General features: G+C 36.1%; 1 protein-coding gene across 1 annotated transcript in view; it reads right to left on the bottom strand.

Moving 5' to 3' along the window:
• The window catches only part of TOPAZ1 (testis and ovary specific PAZ domain containing 1), an 89146-nt gene that overhangs the window by 53574 nt on the left and 18304 nt on the right, over window positions 1–17268 (bottom strand). Inside the window, exons 5-8 of the mRNA XM_003256938.2 lie at window positions 15121–15185; window positions 10486–10625; window positions 8340–8425; window positions 6981–7100 (exon numbers count right to left, since the gene is read on the bottom strand). Of these exons, the coding sequence (XP_003256986.2) occupies window positions 6981–7100; window positions 8340–8425; window positions 10486–10625; window positions 15121–15185 (411 nt within the window). The remainder of the gene's footprint in view (window positions 1–6980; window positions 7101–8339; window positions 8426–10485; window positions 10626–15120; window positions 15186–17268) is intronic.

Here is a 17268-nt window from a genome sequence, read left to right on the forward strand (position 1 = left end):
GAACTCACTCACTATAGTGAAGAAAGCACCATGCCATGAAGGATCCACCCCCATCACCCAAACACCTGCCACCAGGCCCCACCTTTAGGATTGCAGATTACAATTCAATGTGAGATATGGGCAGGGACAAATATCCAAACTCTATCAGCCATATAAGGCAAACCTGCAGCTAACATCATACTGAATGACCAAGACAAGGATGCCTACTTTCACCACTCCTATTCAACATAGTACCAGAAGTCCTGGCCAGAGCAAGCAGGCAAGAGAAATAAATAAAAGGCATCCAAGTTGGAGAAGTCAAATTGTCACTCTTTGCTAATTATATGATTTTATATTTAAAAATAACCAAAGAATACACCAGAAAACTCTTAGATCTGATGAATAAATCAGTAAAGTTGCAGGATACAAAATCAAAATACAAAGATTAATAGTGTTTCTATAAACCAATAATGAACTAGCTGACAGAGAAATCAAGAAGGTATTCCCATTTATAAAAGTTACAAAAAAATACTTAGGAATAAATTTACCCACGGAGGTAAAAGATCTCTACAAGGAAAACCACAAGGCACTGATGAAAGAGACTGAAGAGGACACAAACAAATGGAAAGACATCCCAAGCTTATAAATTAGAAGGATTAATGTCATTAAAATGACCATACTGGGCCAGGTGTGGTGGCTCATGCCTGTAATCTGAGCACTTTGGGAGGCTGAGGCTGGCAGATCACGAAGTCAGGAGAGCGAGACCATCCTGGCCAACATGGTGAAATCCCGTCTCTATTAAAAATACAAAAAAATTAGCTGGGCGTGGTGGCATGTGGCTGTAGTCCCAGCTACTCAGGAGGCTGAGGCAGGAGAATCACTTGAACCCAGGAGGCGGAGGGTGCAGTGAGCCGAGATCTCACCACTGTACTCCAGCCTGGTGACAGAGCGAGACTCCGTCTAAAAAAAACAAAAAACAAAAAACAAAAAACTGTCCAAAGCAATCTACAGATTCAATGTAATCTCTATTAAAATACCAATGTCATTTTTCACAGACATAGAAAAACAACCCTAAAATTCACATGGAACCAAAAGAGAGCCGGAATAGGCAAAGCAATTCTGAAAAAAAAAAAAAAAAAAAAAAAAAAAAAAAAAAAAAAAAAAGAACAAAGCTGGAGGCATTAAACTACCTCACTTCAAAATACATTATAAGGATATAGTAAACAAAAAAGCATGGTATTGATATAAAAACAGACATATAGACCAGTGGACTAGAACAGAGAATCCAGAAGTAAATTTATCTATTTACAGCCAAATGATTTTTGATAAAGGCGCCAAGAACATACATTAAGGAAAGGACCCTCTTCAATAAGCGGTGCTGGGAAAATTAAGATACCCATATCCAGAAGAATGAAACTGGACCCCTATCTCTCACCATACACAAAATCAACTCAAGATGGATTAAAACTTAACACCTAAAACCATAGGAGAAAACATAGGGGAGATACTATAGGACATTGGTCTAGGCAAAGATTTTATGGCAAAAACTGCAAAAGCACAGGCAACAAAACAAAAAATAAGACGAATGGGACTATATTAAACCAGAAAGCTTCTGCACAGTAAACACAGTGAAGAGAACCTGTTGAATGAAAGAAAATATTTGCACACTATTCATGTGACAAAGGACTAATATCCAGAATATACAAGGAACTCAAACAATTCAACAGCAAAAAAAGCAAATAATCTCATTAAAAAGTGGGCAAAGGACATGAACAGACATTTCTCAAGAGAAGACATACAAATAGCTAACAGGTATATGAAAGAATATTCAACATTACTACGTATCAGGGAAATGCAAATCTAAACCACAGTAAGATATCATCTTACCCTAGTTAGAGTGCCTATTACTAAGAAGACAGAAAATAACAAATGTTGGTGAGGATGCAGAGAAAAAAGAACTTTTATACACTGTTGGTGGGAATGTAAATTAGTGCAGCCTCTGTGGAAAACAGTATGGAGATTTCTCAAAAAACTAAAAGTAAAACTACCATATGATTTAGCAATCCCACTACTGGGTATTTATCCAAAGGAAAAAAAATAGTAAATTAAAGGGACACCTGTACTCACATGTTTATTCCAGCACTATTCACAATAGCAAAGATACGGAATCAACTCAAGAGTCCATCAATAGATCAATGAATAAAGAAAATGTGGTATATATATATATACAATGGAATATTATTTGGTCATAAAAAAGAATGAAATCATGTAGTCTGCAGCAATATGGATGAACTGGAGGTCAGTATGTTAAATGGTAACAAGCAGGCACAAAGACACATATACCATATTCTCACTCTTACGTGGGAGCTAAAAAAGTTGATTTCATTGAGGTAGATAGTAGAATGATAGATACAGAGGCTGGGAAGAATGTGTAGGTAGGACAGGGAAAAAGAGTGGTTGGTCAAATAGTATAAACATACAGTTAGAAGGTATAAGTTCTAATGTTTGATAGCAGTGTAGGATGACTATAGTTAGCAACAATGTATTGTGTATTTCAAAGTAGCTAGAAGAGAGAATTTGAAATGTTCCCAATTCATAGAAATGTTAAACACTCAAGGTGATGGATACACCAAATACCCTGACTTGATTGATCATTATGATCTTGATTCACAATATTTTACATATTTATGGGGTATATGTGATATTTTGTTGTATCTATGCATGTAAACTGTGTGGAAGTATAATAATACATTTTACGTATTTATGGGGTATGGGATATTTTGCCACATGCATAGATGTACAAAATATCACACACATAGATGTAACAAAATATCACATATGCCCCATAAATATGTAAAATATTATGAATCAAGAGCAATTAAAAAAAAAACCTACCAGTGGAGGTACAAAATAAGAACTGCCATCTCTCACTTAAAAGAATTAAAGGTGGCTGGGTGTGGTGGCTCTGTAATCCCAGCACTTTGGGAGGCCAAGGTGGGCAGATCACCTGAGGTCGGGAGTCCGAGACCAGCCTGACCAACATGAAGAAACCCCGTCTTTACTAAAAATACAAAATTAGCCAGGTGTGTTGGCATGCACCTGTAATCCCAGCTACTAGGGAGGCTGAGGCAGGAGAATTGCTTGAACCCGGGAGGCGGAGGTTACAGTGAGCTGAGATTGTGCCATTGCTCTCTAGCCTGGGCAACAAGAACTTCGTCTTAAAAAAAAAAAAAAAAGATTAAAGGCTTTACTTCCATTTTGTGCCTTTTCAGTGCTTAGCATTGTGCCTGGCATGTTGTAAATATTCAATAAATGGTAGTTATTATTATTATGCTTCTTTTACTTAAACTCTTTTTGACTCTCATTTTCTTTTCTTTTCTTTTTTTTTTTTTTTTTTTTTTTTTTTTGAGAGGGAGTCTTGCTCTGTCACCCAGGCTGGAGTGCACTGGCGCAGTCTCGCCTCACTGCAACCTCCACCTCCTGGGTTCAAGCAATACTCCTACCTCAGCCTCCCAGGTAGCTGGGCGCCCGCCACCATGCCCAGCTAATTTTTGTATTTTAGTAGAGATGGGGTTTCACTTTGTAGGTCAAGCTGGTCTCGAACTCCTGACCTCAAATGATCTGCCTGCCTCAGCCTCCCAAAGTGCTGGGATTACAGGCCTGAGCCACTGTGCCTTGCCAAAAAAAAAAAAAAAAAGAGAGACAGGGTTTCACAATGTTGGCCAGGCGGATCTTGAACTCCTGAACTCAGGTGACCTACCCGCCTGGGCCTCCCAAAGTGCAGGGATTATAGGCATGAGCCACCGTGCCCGGCCTCTCATTTTCATCCTCAAAGAAAATGGGGATTAAATCAGTTAATATACGTAAAGCACTTGAAACAGAATCTGACATATATGGTAAGTGTTGACTATTATTCTTTCACCCATGAATATCTTTTGATTTTTTCTATGAAGCTTCTTCTGATCTTGTTTGAATTAATAATTTGCCTATCTATATTCTGCTCATATTTTATAACACATCCTTTATATTAAATAACATTGATTTGTTTGCTTGTGTGTCTCTCTGCCAAATGGGATTCTTGATAGCTGGGACCTATCTTACTTATCTTAGTGGTCTTAGTGCATAGTCTTTTCTTGCCACATATTATTGTGGCTTTGAGCTGGGTTTTAAAGGATGAAGAGGATGGTGTGATTGGAGCATGGGGGGTGGTACTTCAGTGGGAAGTGAAATTTGACAAATACACTGACAAGTGATTGTAAGTTGTTGAATGCCAAACTAAATAATTTGAATTTATTTTGTATACAGAAGGGAGACTTTTTCTTTATTGATCAGATTAATTCCATATTTTAGGAAGATAATTCTGAATGCGGAGTAGAGAATATAGTGTAAAGAGGAAAAGAGATTGAAAACAAAAAGAAGATGTAAGAAACTCTGGCTCTTGCTATATTAGAGAGTTATTTTAGCCGAGGTCTTCTAGAATATAGCCTTTTATCATCATGTAACCTTTTAAGCCTTATCACAGAAAGGCTTCAGTGTGCCCTGCTAACTTTGTTTTGACTTCGGTTAAAAGAAAAACTTCAGAAAAAATAAATTTAATAGAGTTTATTTGAGCATTAAAAGATTCACAAATGGGGAAGCACCCCAAACAGAGGTTCAGAGAGCTCTGTTTCAACAGTGTGAACAGTGGGATTTCTTATAGACTGAATGTGGAAACAAAGTAGAGAAATTACTTGAATGGCTATAGCTAGGTGTTTGCCTTATCTGGGCACAATCTGGTGGTAAGTCTCTCGTTAGAGGATAGTTGTTGGTTTGGTTAAGATTAAGTTTTGACAACCTATAGATTGGGAGAAAATATTTGCAAGCAATACATTTGATAAGGGGTTAGTATCTAAAATATAAAAAGAATTCAAATAACTTTATAGAAAGAATACAAGTAATCCAATTTAAAAATGGGCAAGGGAGGCCGCGTGCAGTGGCTCATGCCTGTCATCCCAGCAATTTGGGAGGCTGAGGTGGGCAGATCACGAGGTCAGGAGATGGAGACCATCCTGGCCAACATGGTGAAACTGCGTCTCTACTAAAAATACAAAAATTAGCCGGGCGTGGTAGCACAGGCCTATAGTCCCAGCTACCAAGGAGGCGGAGGCAGAAGAATCGCTTGAACCCAGGAGGTGGAGGCTGCAGTGAGCCAAGATCGTGTCACTGCACTCCAGCCTGGGCAACAGAGCGAGACTCTGCCTCAAAAAAAAGGGCAAGAGAGCTGAACAAACATTCCTCAAAAGAAGACATATAAATGGCAAATGTACAAAAAAAGGCTCAACATTACAAATCAGAGAAATGCAAATTATAAACCTCAGTGAGATATTACCTGACATCTGTCAGAATGGCTATTATCAAAAAGACAAACGATAACAAGTGCTGGCGAAGATGTGGAGAAAAGGGAATCTTTGTATACTGTTGGTGGCAACGTAAATTAGTATAGCCATTATGGAAAACTGTATGGTCATTCCTCAAAAAACTAAAAATAGAATTACTATATGATCCAGCAATCTCACTTCTGTGTATTTACCCAAAAGATTTGAAATCAGTATGTTGAAGAGATGTCTGCACTTCTATGTTCATTGCAGCACTATTCACAATAGCCAAGGTATGGAATCAACCTAAGTGTCCATCAATGGATTAATGGATTAAGCAAATGTGGTATATATACACAATGAAATACTATTCAGCCTTATAAAAAGAAAGAAGTTTTGTCACCGTAACACAGATAGACTGGAGAACATGCTAACTGAGATAAGCCAAGTACAGAAAGACAAATGCCATATATGTTCTCATTTACATATAGAATCTAAAACTCAAAGAAGCAGAGAGTAGAACAGTAGTTACCAGAGGACAGGGGTGGAGGGTGGTTAGCGAAATGGGGAGATGATGGGCAAATAGTACAAAACCTCAATTAAAAGGAAGAAAAAGTTTTTTTTTCTTTGATATCTATTGTATGGAGTGGTGACTATAACAAATAATAATGCGCATTTCATAATTGCTGAGAGTAAATTTCAAATATTCTTACCACAAAAAAAGATAGCATCTTAGGTGACAGATATGTTAATTAGCTTGACTTAATTATTCCATATCATATTCATAAATCAAAGCATCACACTGTACCCAATAAACTAGTTTTCAATTTGTAGTTTAAAAATAAAAATTAAAACAAAATACAAAAGGTGAAAAGGCAACTTCTAAAGTAGTAAATGATTTTATATATATATAGATACACATACACACACACAACCAAGAACTTGTATACAGATTATATGACGAATTATTGTAGACAGAGAAGAAAAAGAATCCCATAGAATATAGGGAAAATATCTGTATACTTCCAAATAGAGCATATCCCATTAATGCCCAATAAACATTGAAAAGTGCTCAACTTCATCAATCATCAGGGAAGGTATCACTACCTACCCACCAGAATGGCTACATGCAAAAGGCTAATAATATCAAGAGCTGGTAAGGATGTGAAATAACCAGAATTCTCAGACATTGCTGGTAAGAGTGTAATTTCATAAAACCCCTGTGGAAACCTGTTTGGCTGTTATCTACTAGGGCTGAATATATGCAGACCCTATGACACAGCAGTTCCAGTTTTAAGTATAACCTATCAGAATGTATACATATGTTCACCAAAAGACATGGGGAACACTGACAACATCACAATTGTAATATCCAAATCTGCTCCACCCAATATTCCATTTTGATATACTCACAAAATGGAATATTAACTATTATAGGACAATGAGAAACATCTACAATAGGTGTTTGCTCAAAAATATTGAGCAAAAGAAGACAAAAGAATACACATATGATTCCATTTATATAAAGAACAAAAGCAGGCAAAACTCACATCTATGCTATTAGGAGTCAATGAAAATCTAAATTAAAATGCATGACTGAGACAGTTATTAAAACAATCTCTACTTTAAAGACTTTATATGTTTTACCTTTTCATCCCCTTGTTCAGGCACATGAGCAAACTTGCACAGTGGTCGCTCACAGCCACGTAATGTATTAAAATGAAATTTGCAATATTTATAGGGTATCATCAACCCTAGCTGGAACACCTAGAAAATTAGAAAGATTCACTTTCTGTATTAACTGTAAAGCACTTACTGCAGTTAAGCAAGACAGCATTTGAAGCAACACAAATAACATACATTCCAAAGAGTATCAAAATAACTTGTTTGCTAATTTGATAAGAAAAAATAAAACTTCAAACAATTTATATTTTCAAAAATAATAAAAAAATCATTTCAGAGTGATTTGTCTGGATTTTAAAAAATTTATCTTTGTGTAAAATATTCCATCAAGGTTAGTCTCTTTTATGTCTCATTTTTTAAGACTGTTTTTTTTTGGAGCAGGTACAGGTTCACAGAAAAATTAAGGAACAGAAATATCCCATGGACTCCCTGCCCCCACATACTTTACATATTTAAAAAAATGTACACATTCCTCCTCCCTTTCATGTACCTGTCTCTGCTTTTACAAAAAGTTAATTCTATTATAATATACACTATATTTCAGATCCATTTATTAGATCCAAAATTCTCCTTAGTTTTTCTAATTAATAGAATAAGGCAAATGACAGAGTTAAAGCTTTTTACAACAAACTTTCCCCATAAACTGCTTTATATCAGCAGCTTTCTCTTTCATCACAGAAAACTATTCAGCCTGTTTTTTCTGTTTTGGATGTTCTCCCTCTGCTGTTTTCAACCTCTTACGCTATTTGTGAATATCCTCTAAGTCACTACTTATTTTCTACCCCTTATCACAAACCTCCATTCAAAATCCATATAATATCTGGAACTGCTTAAAAAATGATGATAGGCTAGGCATGGTGGCTCACGCCTGTAATCCTTTGGGAGCCCAAGGAAGGAGGATCACGAGGTCAGGATTTCGAGACCAGCCTGGCCAACATGGTGAAACCCCGTCTCTACTAAAAATACAAAACTTAGCCGGTCATGGTGGTGGGCGCCTGTAATCCCAGCTACTCAGGAGGCTGAGGCAGGAGAATCTTGAGGCTGAGGCTCAAACCCAGGAGGCGGAGGTTGCAGTGAGCCAAGATCATGCCATTGTACTCCAGCCTGGATGACAAGAGTAAGACTCCGTCTCAAAAAAAAAAAAAAAAAAAAGATGATAGGGAAATACAACCAAAAGGTCCAAAGTATTGGTTTTATGAAATTATTTTTTTAACGGGAGGGTAAAAGAGGGAGTGGAGGAAAGTGAGGAAGAGGACAGAGGAGAAGGAAGAGGAGGGGGAAGAGAAAGAGACAGATTATTATTTTTTTTTAAAGTAGACTTACCCCCACATTTTTTTCCCTCTTAAATATTTCACAAGTTTCAGGATTCTGCAGCTTTAGTACAGAATGTTTTCCCAGAAATCTGAAATCTAGAAATGATTTAGAGTGGCATTACACACCAATATGTTACAACTTATTTTCTTCATAACAATGAAATAGATGATCACTACTATCTGCTTTAAAGTTTCACTTTGAAATATTCATGTTCAATTCACAGACTGTGCTGCCATGTGTGTTCCTGTGAAATATAGTATGATTTACATCTTAGGTACCCTCAAGTATTTCTAGACCTGAATTTAAAATTTTAAACTATAAGCTGCAGACAACTTTCTTAAAAATCTCACATAGCAGCATTGGGCACTGTATTCAAATGATATGTCTCTAAGTTAAATAGGCAAATATTATACACAATAAACATTTCTAAGGGAAGAAAACTAGTTACAAATCCAGGTGCGATGGACTGAACTGTGTCCCTACAAAATTAAAATGTTGAAGCCCTAACCCTCAATATGACTATATTTGGAGATAGGGTGTTTATAGAAGTTAATAAGGTTAAATGAGGTCAAAGAGGTGGGGTCCTGAATCAATGGAATTAACGTCCTTATATGAATAGGCACCAGCCTGGTGCGGTGGCTCACACCTGTAATCTCAGCACTTTAGGAGGCCCACGTGGGCAGACTGCCTGAGGTCAGGAGTTTGAGACCATTGAGACCAGCCTGGCCAACATGGTGAAACCTTGTCTCCACCAAAAATACAAAAATTAGCCAGGCATGGTGGTGCGCACCTGTAATCCCAGCTACTCCTACTCGAGAGGCTGAGGCAGGAGAATCGCTTGAACCTGGGAGGGGGAGGTTGTAGTGAGCCAAGATCACACCACTGCACTCCAGCCTGGGCTACAGAGTGAGACTGTGTCTTAAAAAAAAAAAAAGAATTGGCACCACAGAGCTTACACTCTTTCCTCGCACACACCAAGGAAAAGTTATGTGAGGACTTAGCAAGAAAGTAGCCATCTGCAAGCCAGAAAGAGAGCCCTCATCAGAAAATGAACCCTTCTAGAACCTTAGTCTTGAACTTCTAGCACTGTGCAAAATCAATTTCTGTTGTTTGAGCCCTTTCATCTGTGGCATTTCATTATGGCAGCCCAAGCAAACTAATACACCAGGCATCATATCCCTTAATGTTGGTCTTTTAAAAAGAGAACTAGGGCATTTAAAAATGTTCTTTTCTAAAGATAAAAATAACAAATAAAAATAAAAGTATTTTTAATTTTAAATCATTTATTTTTTACTTTGGCAGCATCCAGCTATAATCTGAAACAAGCTGAAGTTTCTGCTGCATAACTTCACAGTAATTTGCATTATGAAAACTGTAAGACTTTTTAAGATAAAACACATGACCATCATGGGCTTGCTGTTATAGTATACAACATGAGGCAGCATGAAGTCAGTACTGGGTAGGTATAGAAAAGTTAGGTGTGCGCTATACAATGTGATTTTACAGATTCTAAATTCATCCTTTAATGTAGTCTATTTTGTTCAAAATATTGTTAATTATCAAAAAACTGACACAAGTTCTAAAATACATATACAAACACACTCCATCAAAATATATTTTAGATATAACCTGTAATTTACTTGGACTAACACTATCACATAAATACAGCTATTTCACATGTTGTTCCATCAAAAGTACTAAGTAGGCTGGGCACCATAGCTTACACCTGTAATTTCAGCACTTTGGGAGGCTGAGGTGGACAGATTATGAGGTCAGGAGTTCAAGACCAGACTGGCCAACATGGTGAAACCCCATCTCTACTAAAAATACAAAAAATTAGCCGGGCATGGTGGCAGGTGCCTGTAATCCCAGCTACTCAGGAGGCTGAGGCAGGAGAATCGCTTGAACCTGGGGAGGTGCAGGTTGCAGTGAGCTGATATCGTGCCACTGCACTCCAGCCTGGGCGACAGTGTGAGACTCTGTCTCAAAAAAAAAAAAAAAAGTACTAAGTAAAGGTGCACAAACCTTCTAATTTTAACATATTCTATATGTTTCCATTTTTCTTTTTTAATCGTTTTTTGTTTTTGGTAGAAAAATCTCCTAGTTTCTATATTACCAAAAGCCAACAGGATTTCATTAAGAAAACAAATAGTACCATTCATCCAGGTATTCAGTATTGTGTCTTCTTGACGACCACTTAGACTCAAAGGAGGTACTAATAAACACAGAGGTTTTGGGACTGGTGCTGCAAATTGACATTCGCCAACCATGATGTCTGCATTTCTAGAATCTTTGCTGTGTGAAAGGAAAAATTAACATCAGAATTTAAATGTATTTTTAAACATTAAAGTAATGCTTTGCAGATATTTCTTTTTTAAAAAAAATTTTTTTATTTTTTTACAAATTGAAGGACTGTGGCAACCCTGAGTTGAGCAAGTCTAATTGGTGCCATTTTTCTAACAGCATATGCTCACTTATGTCTCTGTGTCACATTTTGGTAATTCTCACAATATTTCAAATTTTTTCATTATTATTTTATCTGTTATGGTGATCTATGATCAGTGATCAATGTTACTACTGATATTGTTTCAGGGCACCATGAAAACTAAGCCCTTATAAGAGGGTGCACTTAATCAATGAATGATGTGTGTGTTCTGACTGCTCCACCAACTAACTGGCTGTTCCCCCATCTCTCTCCCTCTCCTCAGGCTTCCCTATTTCCTGAGACAAAACAATATTGAAATTAGACCAGTTTATGACCCTACTATGTCCTCTAAGTAGTCAAGTGAAAGGAGGAGTATCACATCTATCACTTTAAATCAAAAGCTAGAAATGATTAAGCTTAGTGAGGAAGGCATGTTGACGGATAAGATAGGCCAAAAGGTAGGCCTCTTGTAGCAAATAGTTAACCAAGCTGTCAATGCAAAGGAGAAGTTCTTCAAGGAAATTAAAAGTGTTACTCCAGTGAACATACGAATGAAAAGAAAGTGAAACAGCTTTATTGCGGAAATGGAGAAAGTTTGAGTGATCTGGATGGAAGATCAAACCAGTCACAACATTCCCTTAAGCCAAAGCCTAATATAGAGCAAGGCCCTAACTCTCTTCAATTCTGTGAGGGCTGAGAGTGGTAAGAAAGCTACAGAAGTATGAAGCTAGCAAAATTGGTTCACGAGGTTTAACGAAACAAACCATCTCTGTAACATAGAAGTGCAAGGTCAAACAGGAAGTGCTAATGGAAAAGTTGGAGCAAGTTATCCAGAAGATCTAGCTAAGATAACCGATGAAGGAAGCTACAACAAACTGATTTTCAATATAGACAAAACTGCCTTATACTGGAAGAAGATACCATCTAGGACTTTCATAGCTAGAGAAAAGTTAATGCCTGGCTACAAAGATTCAACGAATAGACTGGCTCTCTCTTGTTAAGGGATAATGTAGCTGGCAACTTTAACCATTCCAAAAATCCTAGGGCCCTTAAGAATTATGCTAAATCTATTCTTTCTGTGCTCTATAAATGAAACATCAAAGCCTGCATGACAGCACATCTGTTTAAAGCATGGTTTACTGAATATTCTAAGCCCACTGTTGAGACCTATTGCTCAAAAAGATTCCTTTCAAAATACCACTGCTCATTGACAATGTATCTTGTCACCCAAGAACTCTGCTGGACATGCTCAAGGAGAAGAATATTTTGTTTTTTTTCTGTGTTTGCTTTTTAAGATGGAGTCTTGCTCTGTTACCCAGGCTGGAGTGCAGTGGCGCGATCTCAGCTCACTACAACCTCCACCTCCCGGGTTCAAGCAATTCTCTGCCTCAGCCTCCTGAGTAGCTAGGATTACAAGTGCCCGCCACCACGCCTGGCTAATTTTGGCATTTTTAGTAGAGGCGGGGTTTCACCATCTTGGCCAGGCTGGTGAACTCCTGACCTCGTGATCCACCCACCTTGGTCTCCCAAAGTGCTGGGATTACAGGCGTGAGCCACCATGCCCAGTCTGAATGTTGTTTTTATGCCTGCTAACACAACATCTATTCTGCAATCTACGAATCAAGAAGTAATTTTCACTTTTAAGCCTTATTATTTAAGAAATACATTTAATTAGGCTCTATCTGCCATGGATAGTGATTTCTCTGATGGATCTTGGCAAAATAAATTGAAAACCTAGGAAGAATTCACCATTCTAGGTGCCATTAAAAACATTTGTGATTTATAAGAGGTGGTCAACATATCAACATTAGCAGTCTGGAGGAAGTTGATTCCAACCCTCATAGATGACTTTCAGGGGTTAAATACTTCAGTGGTGGAAGTCACTGCAAATGCGGAGGACATAGCAAGAAAACTAAAACTAGAAGTCGAGCCTAAAGTTGTAACTGAATTGCTGCAATCTCATGAAAAAACTTGAATGGATGAAGAGTTGCTTCTTATGGATGAGCAAAGAAAGTGGTTTCTTGAGATGAAATCTACTCCTGATGAAGAAGCCATGAACATTGTTTAAGTGACAAAGGACTCAGAATATCACACAAACTAGTTGATAAAGCAGAGGTAGAGTTTGAGAGGATTGAGTCTGATTTTGAAAGAAGTTCTACTGTTGGTAAAATGCTATCAAACAGCATCACATGCTACAGAGAAATCTTTTGTGAAAAGAAGTGTCAACTGATGCAGCAAACTTCACTGTTGTCTTATTTTAAGAAATTGCCACAGTCACCTCAACCTTCAACCTTCACCCCAATCTTCAACCACCCTATTCAGTAAGCAGCCATCAATATCCAGGCAATTATGACTCACTGAAGGCTCAGATGATGTAAGAACTTTTTGGCAATAAAGTATTTTTAAATGAAGGTGTGTACATTTTAAAAAGACATAATGCTATTGCACACTTAATAGACTAAAGTATAGTGTAAGCATAACTTTTACACGCACTGGGAAACAAAAAAATTCATATGACTCATTTTATTTGCTTTACAGCAGTAGTCTGAACTCAAACCTGCAATACCTCCAAGGTATACCTGTATATATTACAATTCTTCAGCATCTCCAATAGGTTGTTCCTGCCTTCTTAACTAGAAAACCAGCACTTCTTCAGTGGTTGGAGTAGAGGAAGGAACGGGGTGGTGTGGTTAAGATTAGAGCAAAATATTTTTGACCATGCCAAACAAAAGGTCTGAGGAGGAGTTAGGTTAGTGCTCTAATCGGAAAAGTTCATTAAATTATTCTACTGATAATGTGATTAAATGAATTATAAATTATTCTTCAGGAAAAGTATACACAATAAGCCTATAAAGGTATTTGAGCGCTTTCTCTGGGGAAAAGGTATTAAAAGTGTTATTGTTCCAGGGTGGCTGATTTAAACAGCTTTAATTGTATTCTAATATGTGAGATCCTACATAACCAATTTTACAAAAATTTAATTTGGACACTACTTATCTAGAAAAATAATTTAAGCAAGGGGAGAGAGAGAAGTACTTCAGAGCTGATTAGTAAATACAAATGCATTTACTTTTTAGGAGAAAGGTTTACACCAACATTCAGATACTATAATCTTTACCTTAAAAATAATTCTAATAAGTTTTTCCAGCTTGTGTTTTCTGGGCCAGAGGAGGGTAAAAATAGCAAGAAGAGGGACCCGTATTTATGAGTTGAAATTTAGCATCATTGATAGAATTTAAGATTTTCACACAAAATAAAGATATTCACTTCTCTCCCCAACTTGGGATGTCACTTAATATGTATTATCAGTATGTCCTCCGCAAATAAAACAAAAGCAGCAACATAAACAAAGAAATAGAAATTATGAATTTTTATAGATGGAAGAGATTATCTATGTTTTATTTTTGATCAGATGACTGAAGCCCATGGAGATGTAATGACTTAACCGATCAATGTCACACTGGTGATCACTATGCTAGAGTCAAGTTGATAAACCTTCGCAGGCTGCAATTGCACTATCTTAGTTTGTAGGCAAAATGATTTCAACAGAAAAAAAAAAAGTTAACCTTGTTGCTTTTTCTTTAGTATCTTCCTTTTTCTTTAGTATCTCCAAATGGTCATGAACTAAACTAAACCTTCTATGCCAATTTAATTCTTGCCTAGCCTTTCCCTTAACACAGTTCTCAAACTTGAGCATGCATCAAAATCAGCTGGTGGTCTTGTTAAAAACAGATAGATAGGCCCATCCCCAAAGTTTGATTCAGTAGGTCTGAGATGGGAACCAATAATTTCAATTTCTGACAAGTTCCTACATGATGATGCTTCTCCAAGGATCACACTTTGAAAATTACTGCCTTAACATTAAAGGCCTCAAATGTATCCATCACTGTCCTGGGTGAGCCTTGCCTCAAATGCAAAATGAGGGTGGTAGAGGATGGATCAGATGATCTTTAAGGTGTCCTCCAACTCTAAATGTGGTGGTTTTATATGTTCCAGCTAGTGTGCTATAACTCTCAGTATGAATCACTGCATCCATGTAAGATCCTTGCAAACTGCAATGTGAATCTGATTTCAGCCACTCATCTTCATAAAAGTCAAACATACATCATTTTTTCTTTTTATCACTACTCCTTATCTTTCCTCAAAAAATATTTTAATGGCTCAAAAAACTTAGTGACAGCTTTAAGGTAATTTACAATACCCCTTACACCTGAGTACATCTGACACATTAATTAAATTATACCTATATATGGCTTATGGCATATAGCCCAAGCATATAAACAGCAGAGAATAAAAAACATACTCAAGATATAAATTAGATGAATGACTATTTTAAGTTATGTAATTAAGAATTATGTTACAGACCTTTTGCAAACTTCATAAATATTTTCTTTTTCTTCTTTGGTAATCACTTTGTCTGTAAATCTATGCTGTGAAGAGATTATGGTTAAATAAGTACAAGTGAATGTATTACATACTAAGCTATGAGGCTTACTGGATTTATTATAATGTATTAGATGTTAATTAAACAACTAGTTTATGGCCAATCCCTAAAAACAATTCTATTCTACATAATTTAAAATACTGAATACTGACTTTAAAATTTCCACTGCTGCTTAAGAGAAAAATTAATATAAGTCAAAATATTTGTCCAGGTTTTGATATCACCTTTAATTACCCAAGTCGCTATTTCAAATTATTAGGTAAAACTAAAGTTGAGTTTCTTTTTATTCAGAAAAAAGCTTGAGCTTTGAGTTATTTTAAAGTGGTATTTATGAACATAAAATTTATATTTCATAAGAAATATTTAAATGTGTTTTAAATATAACTATACTTACATTTCACAAGTAGCTCTTTTGAAATCATGATTTTTCAGTCATAAGAAGGTTATACATGTTCAAATATTAAACTTTTGAAAAAACAGGCATCCACTAAAAGAATAAAATACCTAGGAATACAGCTAACCAGGGAAGTGAAAGATCTCTATGATGAGAATTACAAAACACTGCTCAAAGAAATCAGAGATGACATCAACTAATGGAAAAACATTCCATGATCATGGATAGGAGGGAGCAATATCATTAAAATGGCCATACTGCCCAAAGTAATTTATGGATTCAATGTTATTCCTATTAAACTACCAATGACATTCTTCACAGAACTAGAAAAAACTATTTTAAAATTCATATGAAACTCAAAACGGGCGTGAATAGACAAGGTAATCTTAAGCAAAAAGAACAAAGCTGGAGGCATCATGTTACTGACTTCAAACTACGCTACAGGGCTATAGTAACCAAAACTGCATGGTACTGGTACAAAAACAGATATACAGACCAACAGAACAGAATAGACAGCCCAGGAATAAGGCTGCACACCTACAACCATCTGATCTTCAACAAAGCTGACAAAAACAAGCAATGGGGAGAGGACTCTCTATTCAATAAATGGTGCTGGTAACTGGCTAGTCATATGCAGAAGACTGAAACTGGACCCTTCTTTTCCCATATGCAAAAATCAACTCGAGATGGTTTAAAAACTTAAATATAAAACCTGAAACATAAAAGCCTTGGAAGACAACCTAGAACTCTTAGAAAACTACAAAAATCAACTGAGAAACATAAAACATAACAAACTGAAGGACCTACCATGTTCCTGGATGAGAATACTAGAGTTAAAGATGCTAATTCTCTCCAAATTAATTTATACATTAAAAAAACTACAATGTGAGTTTAAAGCACTCTTGAAAAAAATACATGAGAGAGAACCACCAAAAAATATTTTACTATTTAATATTTTACTTACTATTTTTCAAAAAATTGACAGTATGCTATTGGTATAAGGACTAGCAATCAATGAAACAAAAGAAACAGATCTATACATAAAACTTTGAAAATATTAAATATGGCACTTGAAATTTAGGAGGAAACGATTCAATAAATGGTAGAACAACTGGCTAGTTAATTGGATGGAAAATAAGTGTGCTCCTAACTCACCATATGCCCAAATACTTTTTAGGTTCATTAAAAATTTCATTAAATTAAAAATAAATTCTAAAAGTAGCAAAAGAAAATAAAATAGCAAAACAAATCAAATATATAAATGAGTATATAATTTGGAGGGTTGGGAAAGCCTAAGTGTGACACCAAAGGCAGAAACCATGAAGTAAGATATCAATAGGTTTGACTATAAATATTTTAAATATTTTCATATGTTAAGAGAATAGAGTACAAAATGCCATCTGCTAAAATAAGGAAAAGTTACATTGTTTCTATATTCCTTCTCCTAAGATAAATTTTAGTTTGATAAAAAATTTAAACATAATAAATAACACCAAAAAACCCTAAAAGAAAATATGGGAGAAAATTTTAAATGTTGAGATGGGGAAGGGTTTCTCTAAATGTGACTTGTAACTCCTATTATAAAAGAAAACTGACATATTTGATTAAATAAAAATAAAAGGCTTTTATAAGATGAAAAGCTCCTAAACTAAGTCAAAACAAATGAAATCCAGGA

Source organism: Nomascus leucogenys, chromosome 4 (genome assembly GCF_006542625.1).
Source record: "Nomascus leucogenys isolate Asia chromosome 4, Asia_NLE_v1, whole genome shotgun sequence".
Classification (NCBI taxonomy): domain Eukaryota; kingdom Metazoa; phylum Chordata; class Mammalia; order Primates; family Hylobatidae; genus Nomascus; species Nomascus leucogenys.